General features: G+C 43.6%; 1 protein-coding gene across 3 annotated transcripts in view; it reads right to left on the minus strand.

Annotated features, from left to right (window-relative positions):
- LMF1 (lipase maturation factor 1) overlaps nt 1-16,086 on the minus strand; it is a 336,726-nt gene that overhangs the window by 47,747 nt on the left and 272,893 nt on the right. For all 3 annotated transcript variants that reach the window (XM_048866655.2, XM_048866657.2, XM_075117566.1), the window contains one exon: nt 1,801-1,984. In XM_048866655.2, coding sequence (XP_048722612.2) covers nt 1,801-1,984 — 184 coding nt within the window. The remainder of the gene's footprint in view (nt 1-1,800; nt 1,985-16,086) is intronic.

Here is a 16,086-nt window from a genome sequence, read left to right on the forward strand (position 1 = left end):
CTCAGAGTGACTGAAAAACACAGCTCAACAGGAGATCTCTAGCATCACTCCGATCACTGGATTTACCAGCCCTGCCAGAAAACTACTTGGCATTGAAATGCTGCAACTAAAGAGATTTCTTCTAGTAAAGTATTTAAAATAAATACATAGTATCAGAGGGGTAGCCGTGTTAGTCTGGATCTGTAAAAGCGGCAAAGAGTCCTGTGGCACCTTATAGACTAACAGACGTATTGGAGCATGAGCTTTCGTGGGTGAATGCCCACTTCGTCGGATGCATGCAAAAATATTCCCAGACCAAACAAACACATGCATCCGACGAAGTGGGTGTTCACCCTCATGAAAGCTTATGCGCCAATATGTCTGTTAGTCTATAAGGTGCCACAGGACTCTTTGCCGCTTTTAATAAATACATAGAAAATGTAATGAAATTTAATTAGCATTACTGAAACTAAACACTTCTGTTTAATAAATGGCATAATCTGAGGTGGATCCGGCTTCCTCTGAAAGAACTATAGTCAGGCATTTTATTTTGTAAACATGTTTTTGTCTTTCCGATGGATGTTTGGTATATTTAAAAACTAGCATCTGTAACTGATGTTGATATTATGTTCAATTTGTTGCTTACATATTGTTTATACAAATACTAGAAACAGCTCTACATCTGTTACCCAGCCCCATGTAAGTAAATCCCCCTTCTCTCTGTGCTGTCAGTTCTCTTTGGGGATAGGATTTTATTTTTTTAAATCTTAGCAGTGTACATTAGCAACATGCTTCATTGCTCCTTTTTTATTCATATTAACAAAACTTCTGTTTACTTTTTCATGCTATACCCGTAGGCCAAACTATATGCCCAGGGCAATTTGACAGCCAAGTTCTTGATGCTCGAACAAGCCCAGCATTCTTGACAAAGTCCGATAGCCCCGCTCCTTAAAATTTGCGAGAGAGGATTTTATGCCCTCCCACTCCTTTTTTTTTTTTTGTTTGGCACCACATTAAATTACTGATTTAATTCCACAATCAAAACATTCTGCTTATGTTAGAACAATGACGACTCCCGAATAGTCTAAAGACAACTGGACAGAGTTATTATGTCCATTGTGTCAGTGGCAAATGCTGCAAAATTGCAAGTGTGATACATGTGAAAAACGTTTTCCACGTTTAAACATTAAAAAAATACCACTGAAATTCTGGTCCCATGGACATCAACGGGAGTGTTGTTACTGACTTCAATGGAGGCAAGTTTTCAACCTATGTATTGCTTACTTTGATACATCTGATGCTTTTCCTCATGCTGAGCAGTACCTTAAAATACTCTCACTAAAGTCAGTGGAACAAGGTGCCACCCACCAGGAGCAAAGATATCAGAATTTTAGCTTTAGAGGCTTATTTTCCTATAAGCAAATATAACCCGCACTAACACCATATAAGCATTCCCCCTATGTAGCTGGAGGATGGAAGTCTATCAGCCAGCTCCTGCCTCTGAGCGAATGGTTCTTTAGGGTAAGTAGCAGAGGCTTAAGTTTTAAGATCCAGAGGCCCTTCACTGTGGATGATCCCAAGAGGGAATTGTCACACAAAGATACTTCCTTTCCCCTGCACACATAATAGTAAGACCTAGCTCATGTAAAGCCCTTTCCAAAGGGAGGTCAGTATCATTATCCCTATTTTACAGGTGGAGAAACTGAGGCACAGAACGGTGAAGGGACTTGCCCAAGTTCACCCAACAGGCCAGTGGCTGAGCTGGGAATAAAAGAGATAAGGTAGATAGATATGGTTTTATTCCTCACGGGAATGACCTACCGTATCTCAAAGGAAGCCTCTGTCCTGCTGCCTGTTTGGCTTGTATCTTCAACACTTGGTCCTTCACACATCCCTCTTTAGAAGTGAACAGGAATCCCAAGCAGGTGTCATCAAAACAGGCAATGCTGGGCACGATGGTTAACCAGTTGAGGAAGCTCAGGTTCCCACTGATAATTAAGACCACCTAAGTAGGAAACAATGAAAGCACTGGGTAGTTGTGAGTTTAGGCAGGGGAATGCCCTGAAGAAGTGTCACCTGGCCAGGTTTCCAAGCGATTGTGTCCCAGCCTTAGTACAACAGCATTTGTCTTTAGGAGGAAAGGAAACGTCCATGTGCACAATGGCTTGTTCTGTTGAAACAAGGTTAGGTACAATGATAATTACAGCTGCAGTGACTGGTTTGGAATGGTACGACTGTAACCAAGTATCTGGGAGTCCAAACACGCCCTGCCAACCTGTAGAGAAATCTCTGCGGTCATTGTGGTCATCCTTTGGGGAAGAGCTCAAATCTCAACCGTCATTTCACTTGCTGTCACCAGTGGATCTTGAAGGCAGGGCCAGACAGCCCTGTGCCAAAGGGGCTTTCACCTGCTCAAGCTCATGGAAATGTTGAGTGGATCCCATTTAAAAAAAAAAAACAACTTTAAAAATATGTATAAACATTTGTGCCCGGTAGCTTCTGCACTGCAAAGGAGGCTCCCCTGGCACTATTTCCTGGCTGTGGAGGGACCGTACACTGAGCTGATTTTAACTGGAGACCCACGTGCACTTTGGCATTGAGTGACAGTTGCAACCCTACTGCTACTCTAAACCACTAAAAACACCACAATAAAAAAGTGTCCCTGTGTGTTGAGGAATGTTATTGGAAAGGGTTAGCTAGGAGTCTGGCACGTCAGATGGTGAGGAAATGGCTGGGCTTCCTCCACCTACAGTCACGGAGAAGGAGGAACTGAGTGGCCGTGGATGGCACTTCTTCACATAACCTCGTACACTCAATGTCTGGTGACATGAGGGGGCATTCAGGCACCCACTTCCCCTGCAACAGCCCCGGCTTTCCCCACAGCTCTAGAGGCAACCGCCGCAAAGAACTACAATCACTGGTAAGTAACCACTTTTTCTTCTTGGGGTGACCACTCACAGGAGAAACACCCCTAAAGGGTATACTGTAATACCATACAGAGCGTGTACCACAGTAAAGTACTTGAAACAACAGTAAGCACAGCCCTGTCTCAGAAGCTATCTACTTGCACCCAATAGCAGCACAGGGGCAGAGACACGAAAACCCTGGATACTGTTTTATCACAGCCCTGCACACGTTTTTCTGCTGAACTTCCTCTTGTCTGAGATTACCAAAGACATGGCAAAAAAATCCACCACTCTAGAGGCCTGAACATGCTCCCGCGGACACTCAGAGTGAGTTCTGCCATTACTTTCAGTGGGAAAAAGGATCTCCCGTGCATGGTGACTTGATTTCCCTACTCACCTCTGTGACTATGCTGTTGTTTGGTTCCATGTTTGATTGTCTGTGTGGTTACTTCCTGATTACGCCCACCTGTCAGTGAAACCAAGGTTTCAGAAACCCTAGAGGAAAACTTTGGCACTTCTAATTAAAGAACAGCCCTTAAATATCTATGTGTGTTTTCTAAGAGGTATTTTTTTATTTGAGCTTTTATTACCCATTTATGAGGATGTTTTGCATGTGTAATGCAGAACAGAAAAGGTGGGAACATTTCAAAGCTCTTGGAAGAGCATAAATATTTGTATATGTTGGGACAGGTTTTTGAGACACAGGGTATTTTTTCTTCTCATTACAATGATTTGCAAATCCAAGGCACCTTCTTGCACCCAGTTCCCCAGCCAACCTTAATGAGCATAAAGCAGTTATTTCTTGGGCACAGTCCATTTAGCCGTGGTCATGAATCACATGCCTTCAGAGCATATGGCTTTATTTTACAGCCTTAAAGTTACATGATGTCACTTTTTTGCCATTTTCATGGGTCAGCCACAGAAAAAATGGAGCTACATCTCTGCTCAGGCTGAATTACAAACCCAAATTTGGAGCCTTTCATTAGAACTCCACACACCACTGAACACACAGGACAATTTCTTCATCATTATTATTGCTACCCACTCTGAAAACCCCCGGACGTCACTGGGGTTGCACAGCTGCCAGTGAAGGCCGAATTTTGCTCTGTTACGCACTACTGAGCAGTAACCATCATTCTAGCTCCATCCATTAAGCTTAAAAAAGAGAAGGGTAGGTGTGACTTGGTTATACTCTAAGTATCTACATGGGGAACAAATATTTAAAAATGGGATCTTCAATCTAGCAGGGAAAGGTATAACATGATCAAACAGCTGGAAGTTGAAGCTAGACAAATTCAGAAGGGAAACAGGATATACATTTTTAACTGGAACTGGCGGACTCTTCATTACTGACAATTTTTAAATCAAGATTTTTTTCCAAAAACGATCTGCTCTAGGAATTATTTCGGGAAAGTTCTCTCGTCAGTGTTATACAGGAGGTCAGACTAGATGATTACAATTTGGAATGAATCACCAGGTGAATAAGTACCAAACAGTGGCATCTCTGTGGTACTGCACTTATTTCCTGTGCTTAGTGGTAACTATTGATAAGGGTTGATGGGCAGCATGAAATAAGATTAAATAATTTGAAATGAAATAAAATGAAATAATTTCCCTGTTTTATCACAAATGAAAATACAAACACATGTAACCCTCAGGTCAAATCCTGAGATCCTTAAGACCTTGTCTACACAGAAACTTGCATGGGTTCCATGAAACTGGTGCAAACCCCTATGTGCACACTTATTTTAGAGGCTTACTGTGGTTTGTCTTCAATCTGTTCCTAATTAATTTAAGCTAAACGGAAGCAGGCCTGGATTAAACCAAAATAAGAGTGTCCACACAGACTTTTTATTAGTTTAACTACTTCTGTTTAGAATTACACCATATTCTAACCTGGTGCAACAGCATGTGCAAATGAGCCCTTAATTCCCTTTGCAGTGAATAGGAGTCTGCCGGAGTGAGACCAGGTATAGACTGAGGAACCAGCTTCGCACATGGAGCTCACCTTTGTTCATTGACGGAGTGCCAAGGGTAGACATGCATGTGTGCCACTCCCCATCACTAACAGCCCGACTTCCCAGACAACCCTCTCTGGCAGTGGTCCCCGAACTGTGGGGCTAAGAAACATTCGGGGGGCAAGAAGGGGGGCACATGGTGGAGCCTGGGCCAGCCCTCATGTGGGGTGGGAAGGGAGCGCCACCCAACCTCGCTCTGCCCCCAGCCACAACTCTACTCCGCTCCCAGTTGCGGCTCCGCCCCCTGCCCAGCTCTGCCCCCAGTCGCAGTTCCACCCTGCCTCCTGCTCTGTCCCCAGCCCAGCTCTGCCCTCATTCCCTCTCCATCTCCTGGCCAACTCTGCCTCTAGCTCCAGCTCCTCAGTTCTGACCCCAGCTCTGCCGTCAGCCCAAGCTCCTCTGCTGAACCGACCGTGCAGTAACGGAGTGGCTGTGTGTGTGCAGAATCCATTCCTGGTGAAGTCGGGAGCAACAGGAAAAGTTTGGGCACCACGGCTCTCCGGGGCTCTGGACCCACGGTTGAGGAGGAGGGACTGGGCGCCCTATTAGGAAATGCGGTATATGATCAGAAGCAGTAAAATCCTCCCTCTTGCATGCACAGCTCTTGTATGCAGGGCTTTGGGGGCCGTGAGGCTTTCGAATGGTGTTTGAGAAGCACGGTTAGGTCCTCAGATGGAAGTACTGGAGCAGGCCATTATGTCTGCTGCTGTTCTCTCTCTGCATGTGTTAAAGCCTTTGCTTCCCTGAGATAATAAAGCAGCCGGAGCCTGATGCCACAGGGTCACTACAGCAGGTTTTTAAGGCGCGAAGAGCCATCTAGGGAACTGGCACGTCAAGCCACCTCAGAAGACTTACGGCATTCATTTTGGTACCATAACAACGTTGCACGCGTGCAGAACCCTACAGTAACAAACCCCTGCGCGACGCGGCTGACGGCATGAGTTGGTGAACAGTGGCATACAGCAGCAGTGCCTGACTGTGAGCACCGTTCTGTTGAAGACAGGAGGACAATGGAAATGATCACAGCAGCAGCCACCCATCAGACACAAAGGACGCAACCTGGATCTGCACAATAGATATAGCTGAGATCACACTTCAATCTGTAGAACCCACTGGAGAACTCCCCTTTCTGGAAAACGCTCCAGGTTTATGCCAATTTCTGACTGATAGGGACCAGGACGAGAGCAAATATGGGACGGATAATCCTACATCGGTTACTGCAGTGTTCTTGTACCAGATGCTGGTCTAGATGGACCTTGGCTCTGATCCACTCTGGCAATTCCTATGTATATGCCTCAAGAGGCATCCAAATTGGTGCTCTCGCTAACAATCACTAGAGACAATAATCATACCCTCACCATAAAAGTGAAAGAGTTAAGAGGGCCAGACATTCAGCTTGTGTGTGGCATTGCACTGATGTCAATGATGCCACGCACATTTACACGAGCTGCTGATTTGGCCCGTTAACCTTTAAAGGATATTGCAACGCAATCCAGACTCTAACTCTACTGGAAGATGCCATTAAGTGCACTGCTTCACTCTCCAGCACAGAACAACGTGGTTTTTAGCCTACGGCAGTGAAAATCTTTAATTGTTCCATGTTCCTGGACAAGAATCAATCACCACCTATCCAGCCTTGCTGACACGAACTCGCACCAGACACAGAGTTGACATTAAAATTTTGCTCAAATGCCAGCATAACAACATGATAAACGGAGCCAATCACAACACAGTTGCCATTGAGACACATCTGGGTTTTCATGGGACCAATTGCCTGGCTGAAATGCCCAGCCAGTCCTTCAAAACTGAAAACATTATAAATGACTGAGCGTGTTGGCATAAAACAATTTCTCAGACTCCACAAAAAGTGCAGATGATGCCTGTTTAGAACTGTTTGAGTTTTGAGACTGATTTGGATTCTTGTCCCGTTAGTCATGTTTTAGCCCTAGTTATGCTAATTAACTAGCTGTTCCTTGGTTACCACACACACACACACACACACACACAAACCCGCAGCCCCACCATCTTACCCATAAAAAAATAAAGGTTATAAAGTTGACTTAATGGATTGAAAAATTATGCCCCCGACGTAATAAAGTCACTGATTTTCCAGACTTGAAATCAGCTAATGAGAATTTCCCCCATCCCCCCAGCTGGGCTGAAAGTTATAACTTTGATTGGGAGTATTATTTTTAAGCACATTTCTCTATTCATGCAGCCATGCTTTACCTTCCTGTGAATTGTTTACTCGCTGTTTTAGAGCATGATTTGCATGGGGGTCAAAGCATGCTTTCTAGAGACTGGAAGTCCAAGGTTGCATCGTATTACCACCCTGTCTCTAGACATTGGAATATCTAGTGATTTTGTATGTATTGCCTTTAAAGATTCCTGCACACTGCCCTGCCAACATGACCCTCATGGAGATGGATTATAATGGGGGTGAGAGGTTCGGTTTTCAAGGCCCATTCAATCCTTAGCCTCCTCTCGAGAGTGTCAGCAAGGGTTCCAGTTAGGGCCAGTTGTGCAGGTGTATTCAGTGGTGAGGAGTGCAACCATGTTAGATGTATACTTGAGCATTGTCAGATGAGAAAAATGACACTATTGACATGGGCTAGATTTGAACTGATGACCTAGAGGTCACTGTTATTATTAAACTTTACTCCACAGCATCTAGAGGTTCCAATTGAGATGGGGACCCATTGTACTAGACCCTATACAGACACTATCCCTGCCCTGAGGGGCTTACAAAGAAAATACACAAGACGAAGGATGGGAGAAATTGAGAATTATCTCCATTTTACGGACGGGAAACTTAGGCACAAGACAACTAAGGGTTTCTCCAGGCCACACCGACAGTTTGTATCAGGAACAGAAAGCAGATCTTCTGAATACCAATCCAGCATCTTCACCATAAGACCTTCTCAGAATTATCTGAATATCTTATTACTAGTCCCCTGATTTTCCCTATGCAGTATCCTCAAGTGTGCTCATCCAGTCTGGCTTTTTTCTTTCCTAGACAAGTTCTCCTGTTTTGCATACTCAGACTCCCATTGGGACCCTACATTCTAGAGTCACCGGTGGTCTCCAAAATCCTGTTCCACCACTGAAACATTAATAAAACACATATTATTGGTGTGAAGCCTTTCAGCTGATGTTCTATTAAAAATAATTTAACTTTACTCATTAAAACAAAAAATCATATCATTTATTTGTCTCTGACATTGGCATAGTTTTATGTCCATATTTGCAAGTTGCAATGCTTGAAAATGCTGACAGCACATTCAAGGAGCAGTGCGACAGAATCCTAAAGGGGTGAGCCATGCCCAATTACAGCACATATCAAAAGTCTTAACTGCTTTTTGGTAAACAAAATTACTCTCAGCCCTTGTTGGATAATTACTCAGAATTAGTAAAAAACAACACACTTGGTTCTGAATGACATACACATGTAAGTTCCTGGGATGTAACATGTAGTCGTCAAAGCAGCAAATATGTATGCAGTTCTCACTCTAGATCCATGAGTGGTTTAGCTTTAAGTTCAATGGATATTAATCAGCCAGTATTCATTAATGTATTTCTCACCTAGCTACTTTGTTAGGAAACCATGTTCTTGTTTTTTATTTGATTTTCCTTGCACTATTGCGGTAATATTAAGAAAATAATTCTCCGGTTTGCCAGTTTGACACAGGATCACTTTACAGCTTTATAAGTAGCAACTGGGTGGTCTGTTACATGTATTTTTTTCGGTAGTGATTCACCTCTCTTTATTGCTTGGAAGTCAGAAGCAAAAATATCTTATTTCCACCAGCCCTCAAAAATCAAGGGATTCAAAAATAATATAAGTTTGGCATTTTTTGGTCTGTGGGTGGAATTATGAACCTGACAAATTTTTCACTTGAGTTACTCAAATTGAATCTTGTGGATCACAATTGGGTATTTGATTAACATAAAGGCATCAGTGAACAAATTCAATAAATGGTTAATATTATACCCTTCCCGGGGGGCACAAATACCATTTAATCCTGAGGTTGGCCAAAAACAACAACTTCTACTTGGAAGTCAATTAAGTGATCAGTGAAACTGTCATTTCTTCAACCTCTACGATTGATGGCTGTCCTAACGACTGGCTTCTTGGCCACTTCTGGAAAGAGGTTGTGTTATGTGACAGATGTGTCTGGCCAACACTAAGACTGAAGCTTTGTCAGCTGAGTAGCAACTGTCTTCGGCAGTTCTGATCCTTTAAGCCCAGGATACCCTGGGGTTAGTGGATCCTCATGATCCAGACCAGTATTTGCTTTGGCTGCCAGAGCACATTGATCTAATCCTCCCTTTCTCCACACAACTTCTTAATTCTTCATGTTTTACTTTCTCCTCCCAGAGAAAGAAAAAGCTCTGGAGGGAAGCTTCCATCTGTCCTCCAGAGAGCACCAGCGTATCAACCAACCTAATTCATCTCACAGCTGGAAGAGCAAATATCTCCAATAACCTAAGGGGATAGAGCATTGAGCTGGACTGCAGGCGATCTGGCTTCTAGTCTTGGCTCTGCCACTAGGCTGCTGGTTGACCTTGAGCAAGTTACTTTCCTTATCTGAGCCTGAGTTTCCTCATCTGTAAAATGGGTATAATGACACTCGCCTCCTGTGAAAAGTTGTTTGGGGTCTATGGATGAAAAGCACTATATAGATGTTATTCTACCTATGTGCAGATGGAACAATTGTCCCTTTGTCATCAGACGTGTAAAGAATGATAGTTCAATATACATCCTGCATAACAACCAATACTCCTTTTACACTATTTTAAAGGCTTATACCTACAATGCACGACAATCAAGAACAGTATGTTGCTTCCTCTCCTTACCTACTTCTGTACTGTACCATCTTTAGCTTGGTGCTTAACTTGTATTTACTAAGTGTCCACCTCTCTTTTGCTGGACAATATTGAAATGAACAATTATAACAAACAGATGGTACCAACCCCCATGGTGATTTTTTTTTTTTATTAAAGCACAGTATTAATCATGGTAATTGGGTAGGAACTTTAAGGTTATAAAACTACAGCATGTCTAATGAGCAAGCTCCTTATAGGAGGAACTGAGGTTTTTAATCTAATAATGTCAGTTTTATGGATTATGACTGGAGTTTTATGAAGTGTGATATGAAATACTGTGGATTCATGGCTCTCGCTGGATTAATTTGGAAAAGTAGTTTTCCTGGTTCTAGGCCCAAAAACAATTATTCCTTATATTTCTGTCCCCTGCACTGTTACCAAACCCCTCTGTCAGAAAATGGACACCTTCCCCTATAACTCTTTTACAGGGTTACACTTCTTTGTTTGGCTGGTTTTTTATTTTATTTATTTATTTTTTAAATCCGAGATTGTTGTAAACATACAGTAGGTACTAGCAGCTCATAGTCCTTGTAACAGACTGTATATTTGTCCAGCAGGAACAGCAACAATAGCTTGTAAACAGTTAAACTCAGTCTAGGGATGTCTGTGAATTTGCAGGCTACACCAAATCACGTGGATGTGGTCACTAGTTAGTACTGGGGCATATGCATATATTTATTTGCATAATATACATATATATATAGTAACTTACACATGTCCAGTAGCCAGGCCACTAGGGGCAGGTATCAATTTTTAAGAGACAGGGCACAAATTACATTGATCACTGGGAAAAAAATCCAAACAAAATTCCTCTCTCGCATAACATAAATGACAAACTCCCACTCGCTTTGCCCCAGCAAAAGGCCTGCAAATAAAGAGACTGGCAGAACACTATAATCTCGCTCTTATATAGCGCTTTTCATCCGTAGTCCTCTATATGTCACAGATCAATGCGATCAAGCTGCTGACCTAACCAGGAGAGTACAGTTCCTCCCCTTGGAAGATCCTGCCTCTAGCTATTCAGATCTTGGGGATGGTTCCTCAGCTGACTTCAAATGTCACAGTGGGGAAGGAAGAGGATTTCTTAGACAGGGCCCTAGCCTTACAAGGCTTTATAGATCAATGCCAAGCCACTGCACATAGAAGCCAGGAGGTAACCAGTGTAATCATTTGAGAACTGGCACACTGCACTCACTGCAGCTATCCCAGGCGAACATCTGCATCCTGTTTCAGCTGAAACTTCTGAATGGTATCTCTTAGTAGCCCAACCCCTTGGCTTTTCACTGCATCGATAACTCACTGCCAGGTTCCCATGGTCACAAGGGTTGTATTACACACAGATGAGAAAAGGCAGTTGCTGGCCACCAGGTTTCACTTGGTGATCCGGGAGCAAGTGGGAGTTCAAAGATGTCACCAAACAGGACATCTCTTGGAGAAGAGGCAGGCGAATTCTCGTACTGAGAAAAAGAGAACAGCCCTCAATCTCACCGAGCTCAAGATGCTTCCCCATCCTACCACCATCAGCTCTAGCTTGTCCGCATTGAGCTTCGGCCACCTCACTCTCTTTGTAGTCCAAGTCTCCGCTGGTTGGGGGAAATCAGACACAGTGCACCAGCTGGGTTTGATGAAGAAGATGGCGGGTGAAATCCTGACTCCAGCCACAGTAAAGCTTCCACTGGCTTCATTAGGGGCAGGATATCATGCGGAGAGCTGTGTGTCACCTGTGTCTTTGTGGCATTGCAACCAGGATTGTCCCCCTAGCTCCCTCTGCCCTCCAATTCACATGGAGTGTGAGGGGGGCTGAGGGGAGAGGGGCTCGCAGGTGGGGAATGAGAAAGAGAACTTTGTAGAGCCCCAACGGGAGAGCTTTTGGGATGGATGAGCAGCTGCCCAGTCAGGACAACTGGTCTTTCTCCAGCACTAGCAAATTAACCACCAGCGTAACCAGTGCCGTCCCCATGACAAACCCAGAGTGCAAACGACCCAGGGAAAATCAGGGAGTAAAGTTGTTTCACTAACAACCACTATTCTGCTTCTCTTCTATGCCTACCTCTATGCCTGGAGCACCCTTCTTGGGCTGGCCTGTAAAGCTGCTACTCTTTCCTCTTTTCAAGCCCTCCTGGAGACCCACTACATCTGTGACACCCACAAAGAACTGTCTGAATCAAACGTTCTACATGTTCATCAGTCTCTTTTATCTCAGGCGGGAGAAAAACCTCCTGTGATCCACCCTGGGTTGCCCTAGCCATTGCTGAAGCATTGCCTTGTCTTACTGGCTTACCGAGGTTATTCCTCTTTTCTTCCCATCCCCAGTGCCTTGTCACCTTCTCATTGCATCGGCCTGAGATTGTCTGTCAGCTCCTTGGGGCAGGGATCATACATTTTATCGGCACTGAGAATTGCCTAGCAGTCTCTGGTTTGTAGTTAAAACAACAACAGCAGTAAGTGTAGAGGCCTTTGCCCTTGAAAAATTGGGACGGGACAGTTCGAGGCAGACTTCGGGCTTCCCCAACTTTCATCTTTCGCTTTTTTTTTGGTGTGGTTAAATAGTTAACTTTCCTCCTCTGAAATCTCCAGCCCCTCCTCCAAAGAATCCCCTCCCACTGCAACAATCTGAAATTCATAACATCGTGAGTCGGCCCTTCCTGCAAAAAGATAGGAAGGGCAAGCCTTGAAAGCCAAATTTGATTTTAATGTGCCTCCAGTTACTTGCGTACCATGAAAACATAGCCTCCCACAAAGAAAAACAGGCTATGATTCCCCCATCTGGTTTCAGTTTGAAAAATACTTATATATGTAGTTTTTTCCCAAAAGTTATTGTAGGCACAGTCAAGAAATTCCCATTAAATGACAACAGCAAGAACATTTAATTTTCCCCTATTATTCATTTAATCTCTTGTTCACTTTTTGACTCTCTATCTTCATGAGGATTTAATCTGTTTTGCAAAACTATTTAGTGCTCAGTAACACATAGGAAAATAATTACCTCTCTCTGCTTGTTCTTTTTTATGCCACAGATAAGCGTGTTTTGTGCATCCCAAAGAAATTCAGAAAGCTATCAGAACTGCCAGGAGGAAAAAAGGGCTAAATAGGTCACCCAGATAAGGTTTGAAAGAGGGAAGCTGGCTCAACCCCAGTTTACATTCTTGCATGCCATGAGTTTGGTGATCTCAGCATAATCTCCGTCACAAAAGCAGCTCACATCATTTTTACACAATCTGCTTTTGCTGCCACTGCTCAGAAAAGCCCCCACTCAGCCAGAGAAAGGCTGAGTCCAGAGACTCCCCTCTGAGTTAGGGTCTACACCATGCTGCAGATTTATGGGTGTACTCAGAAGTATTCAGTGGTGGTAAATGTCTCTCAGACATTCACAGGGCAAGAGAAATGCATCTCAATGGCCTTCTCATCCTAGGAATGCACAGAAACAAGAACCCAAGAAACAATTTTAAAATTCTATTCTCCAATGTACGATTAGAATAGCATTTGTTTATTTGCTCTCTCTGAAGACCTTAGCAAACTCCTCTTTTCCCCATTCCCCCTCCTCCAGTTATGAAAGGATTTGAAGTAGGGCACGTGGGTTCTTTTCCCAGCTCTCAGGGTATGTCTACACTGCAATTAGACAGCTGGCCTGTGCTGGCTGACTTGGGCTCGCGGGACTCGGGCAAAGGGGCTGTTTAATTGTGGTGTAGATGTTCCGGCTCACCTGTCTCAGCCAGATTTCCAAACCGGACACAATAGCACTCACCTAGCTCACATGGGGTATCGTGATATGGTGATACCATAAATAATCGGTAATAATAAAAGTGCTGCAGTATAAGCTGCATAGTAGACTCCTTTACCTAGAGGCCTGTACAGCCAAGAACTAGCGAAAAGTAGTTTCCAAGAGTAAACGCTGAAGAACAGTTTTCTAACAAAGAGAACTTATCTTCTCACTCATCCTTTAGTGTAGGATGAGTTCAATGCTAAAGGAGTTAAAGCTGGTCTCTCTGCCTTCATTCATAACACGCAGCAAGAATTTACAAGGCGTATTTTTATTTCAGGAAATTTTATACACTTAACTCAATTACCAAAGTATTGTATGTGAATTTGGGATCGGTTGCTCGCTCTGGGTCTGAAATACAAGCCACCTCCCACCACTGCCCTTCGCCTTGCAGAAGGAAGACATCTTCAAATTACTGGCTTTGACACGTTTATTCTGCTTTGTTATGCAACTACCTCTTGGTGTTGCCTGATCCATTGACTCTTTTGCTAAAAGCTAGTTTTCCAAGTTAATATGTTTCAGGCAAAATAGCTGGAGACGGACTGTTTTTGGAAGTGTTGGAACAATCAAAAATGAATGAATGATTTTACAGAAAGATGGAATTTATCTCTACTCTGCTCCAGATTATCAATGTTCCAGCCTTGATGGTAAAGTTACTTCCAACAGAGGAAGCCGTCACAAAGATATTTAATGGCAAATCCTTTGCAGAGATTTGGTGTAACTTCTGAGACCTTGTTATTTATTTATTTAGCCAATGACCACAGGCTGCTTCTCTGGACCAGCAAGTCCCACTGGGCATTTCAGCAACATCTTAAACTGTGATCTCACAGTACAGCCCTGTTTCTGACTCCGTCACTCATGTGGAACAGTAACGCATTCCTGGGATTGGGTCTGTTCGGTGTTTGGATGGGAGGTTCCTCCGGGGATATACCTGGAGGGCTGCAGAAAGTGACAATAGCAATTTAGTCAGGGACATTCTTCCCTTGGAGAGCCACATTCTGATCTCACGTTACCGGTGCACATCAGGAAAATCTCCAGATCTCAGAAAAGTATGCCTTTGGTGGTTGTTTTAGCTGAGAGATTTTAACTCAGAAGGCCGTAGTTGTTAGCAGATGAGTTAATGGATCGGCAAGAGGCATTCTGCATAACCAAGCTGGCAAAGGAGAATAAATGTGTCAAAGCCAGCAACTTGAAGACATCTCCTGAAGTCAGCCAGGAGTAGGGCAGAAGGAGGTGGCAGCATTCAGACCCAAAGCAAGTGACTCTTGGTTTGTGCCAGCATGAGATCAGAATCTGGCCCTGAGTCAGTACTGAAAGAATGCTTGAGTATGTAATTAGGGGGCCCTGTGTGGTCTTTGACATGAGATGTAAAATCAAGACCCTGATTACTCACGGTCATAAAAGATATCATGGAATTTTTTGCAACATTAGACAGGGTGGGAGTTAGCCGCATCCACCTGGCCAAACTTCAGTTCAGGTAATTGCATTTGGTGCACCCAAATTCTCCATGCAGTTTCAAATGGTTATGATACCCTTCCCATTCTCTCCCCCAAAACACCAGATAGCACTGAGGAATGCTGTTGGACAGCTGCTACATTCCACCCTATAGATCAGTGCATTTCAGTGGAGGATGAAATGAATTTTGTATATCTAGTTTGCAAAGTGCTTTGGGATCCATCTAAATAAAAAGTGCACTATAAAAATCAGATGATTATTGTTATAAAACACTCCAGGATTTCTTCATCAAGCATGATGCAAAGTTTAAGACCTCGTACTAAGAGATACCCAGAGGCTGGGTTCACAAGCAGGAGAGAGTGTTTATTGATTAAATGAGCTAATCGGAATGAAGTCAAAGAGCATATTTCACTTTTTCCACATCTAACAACAATCCAAGCTTTTCACAAACCAGCTCAGTCCTGATAATTAAAACAAAGCTTTTAAAGCCAATGGAGAGGTAACATTTAGTTCTGAAAAAGTAAAGATCTGGAGAATCGTCTTTTTGAGTTAAAATCCAGGACAAGTGCTCTGTTTCACTGGCATCTCCAGATGGGTTAGGCGGGGAAGAGACCCATCTTGCAGTCTGGGGGAGTACAACATAGGGGGAATTCCCTATCATAGAGCTGGTCAGAAGATTTTAGATGAAACATTTTTTCACCAGAATTTTCTGATCTGTTGAAATCAAAATGTTTTTTGGGACCGTGTCAATTTTGACAAAATTCTCCTGGAACCCTGCCTGCCAGGCAGGTTTCAAAACCTGTGTGGTCTCCTGCCAGCTCATCTGCCCGGTCCTCAGCAGCCTGCCTGGAGTGCCGATGGGGAGCTAAGAACTTGTAAGTCTTTGCTCCCAGGCTCCCAGTTCCCCAGCAGTCCAGGCTCCTGGGCTTTCCAGGGGCCCTGGCAGCTTACCATGACAAGAACCAGTGCAAAGTAATTTCCAAGAGTAAATGCTGAAGAACAATTTTCCAACCAAGAGACCATAACGTAAAGTTACCTCCTCACTCATGCTTTGATGTAGGATGAGTTAAATGCCCCTTAC

The sequence above is a fragment of the Caretta caretta genome, chromosome 10, assembly GCF_965140235.1.
Source record: "Caretta caretta isolate rCarCar2 chromosome 10, rCarCar1.hap1, whole genome shotgun sequence".
Lineage (NCBI taxonomy): Eukaryota > Metazoa > Chordata > Testudines > Cheloniidae > Caretta > Caretta caretta.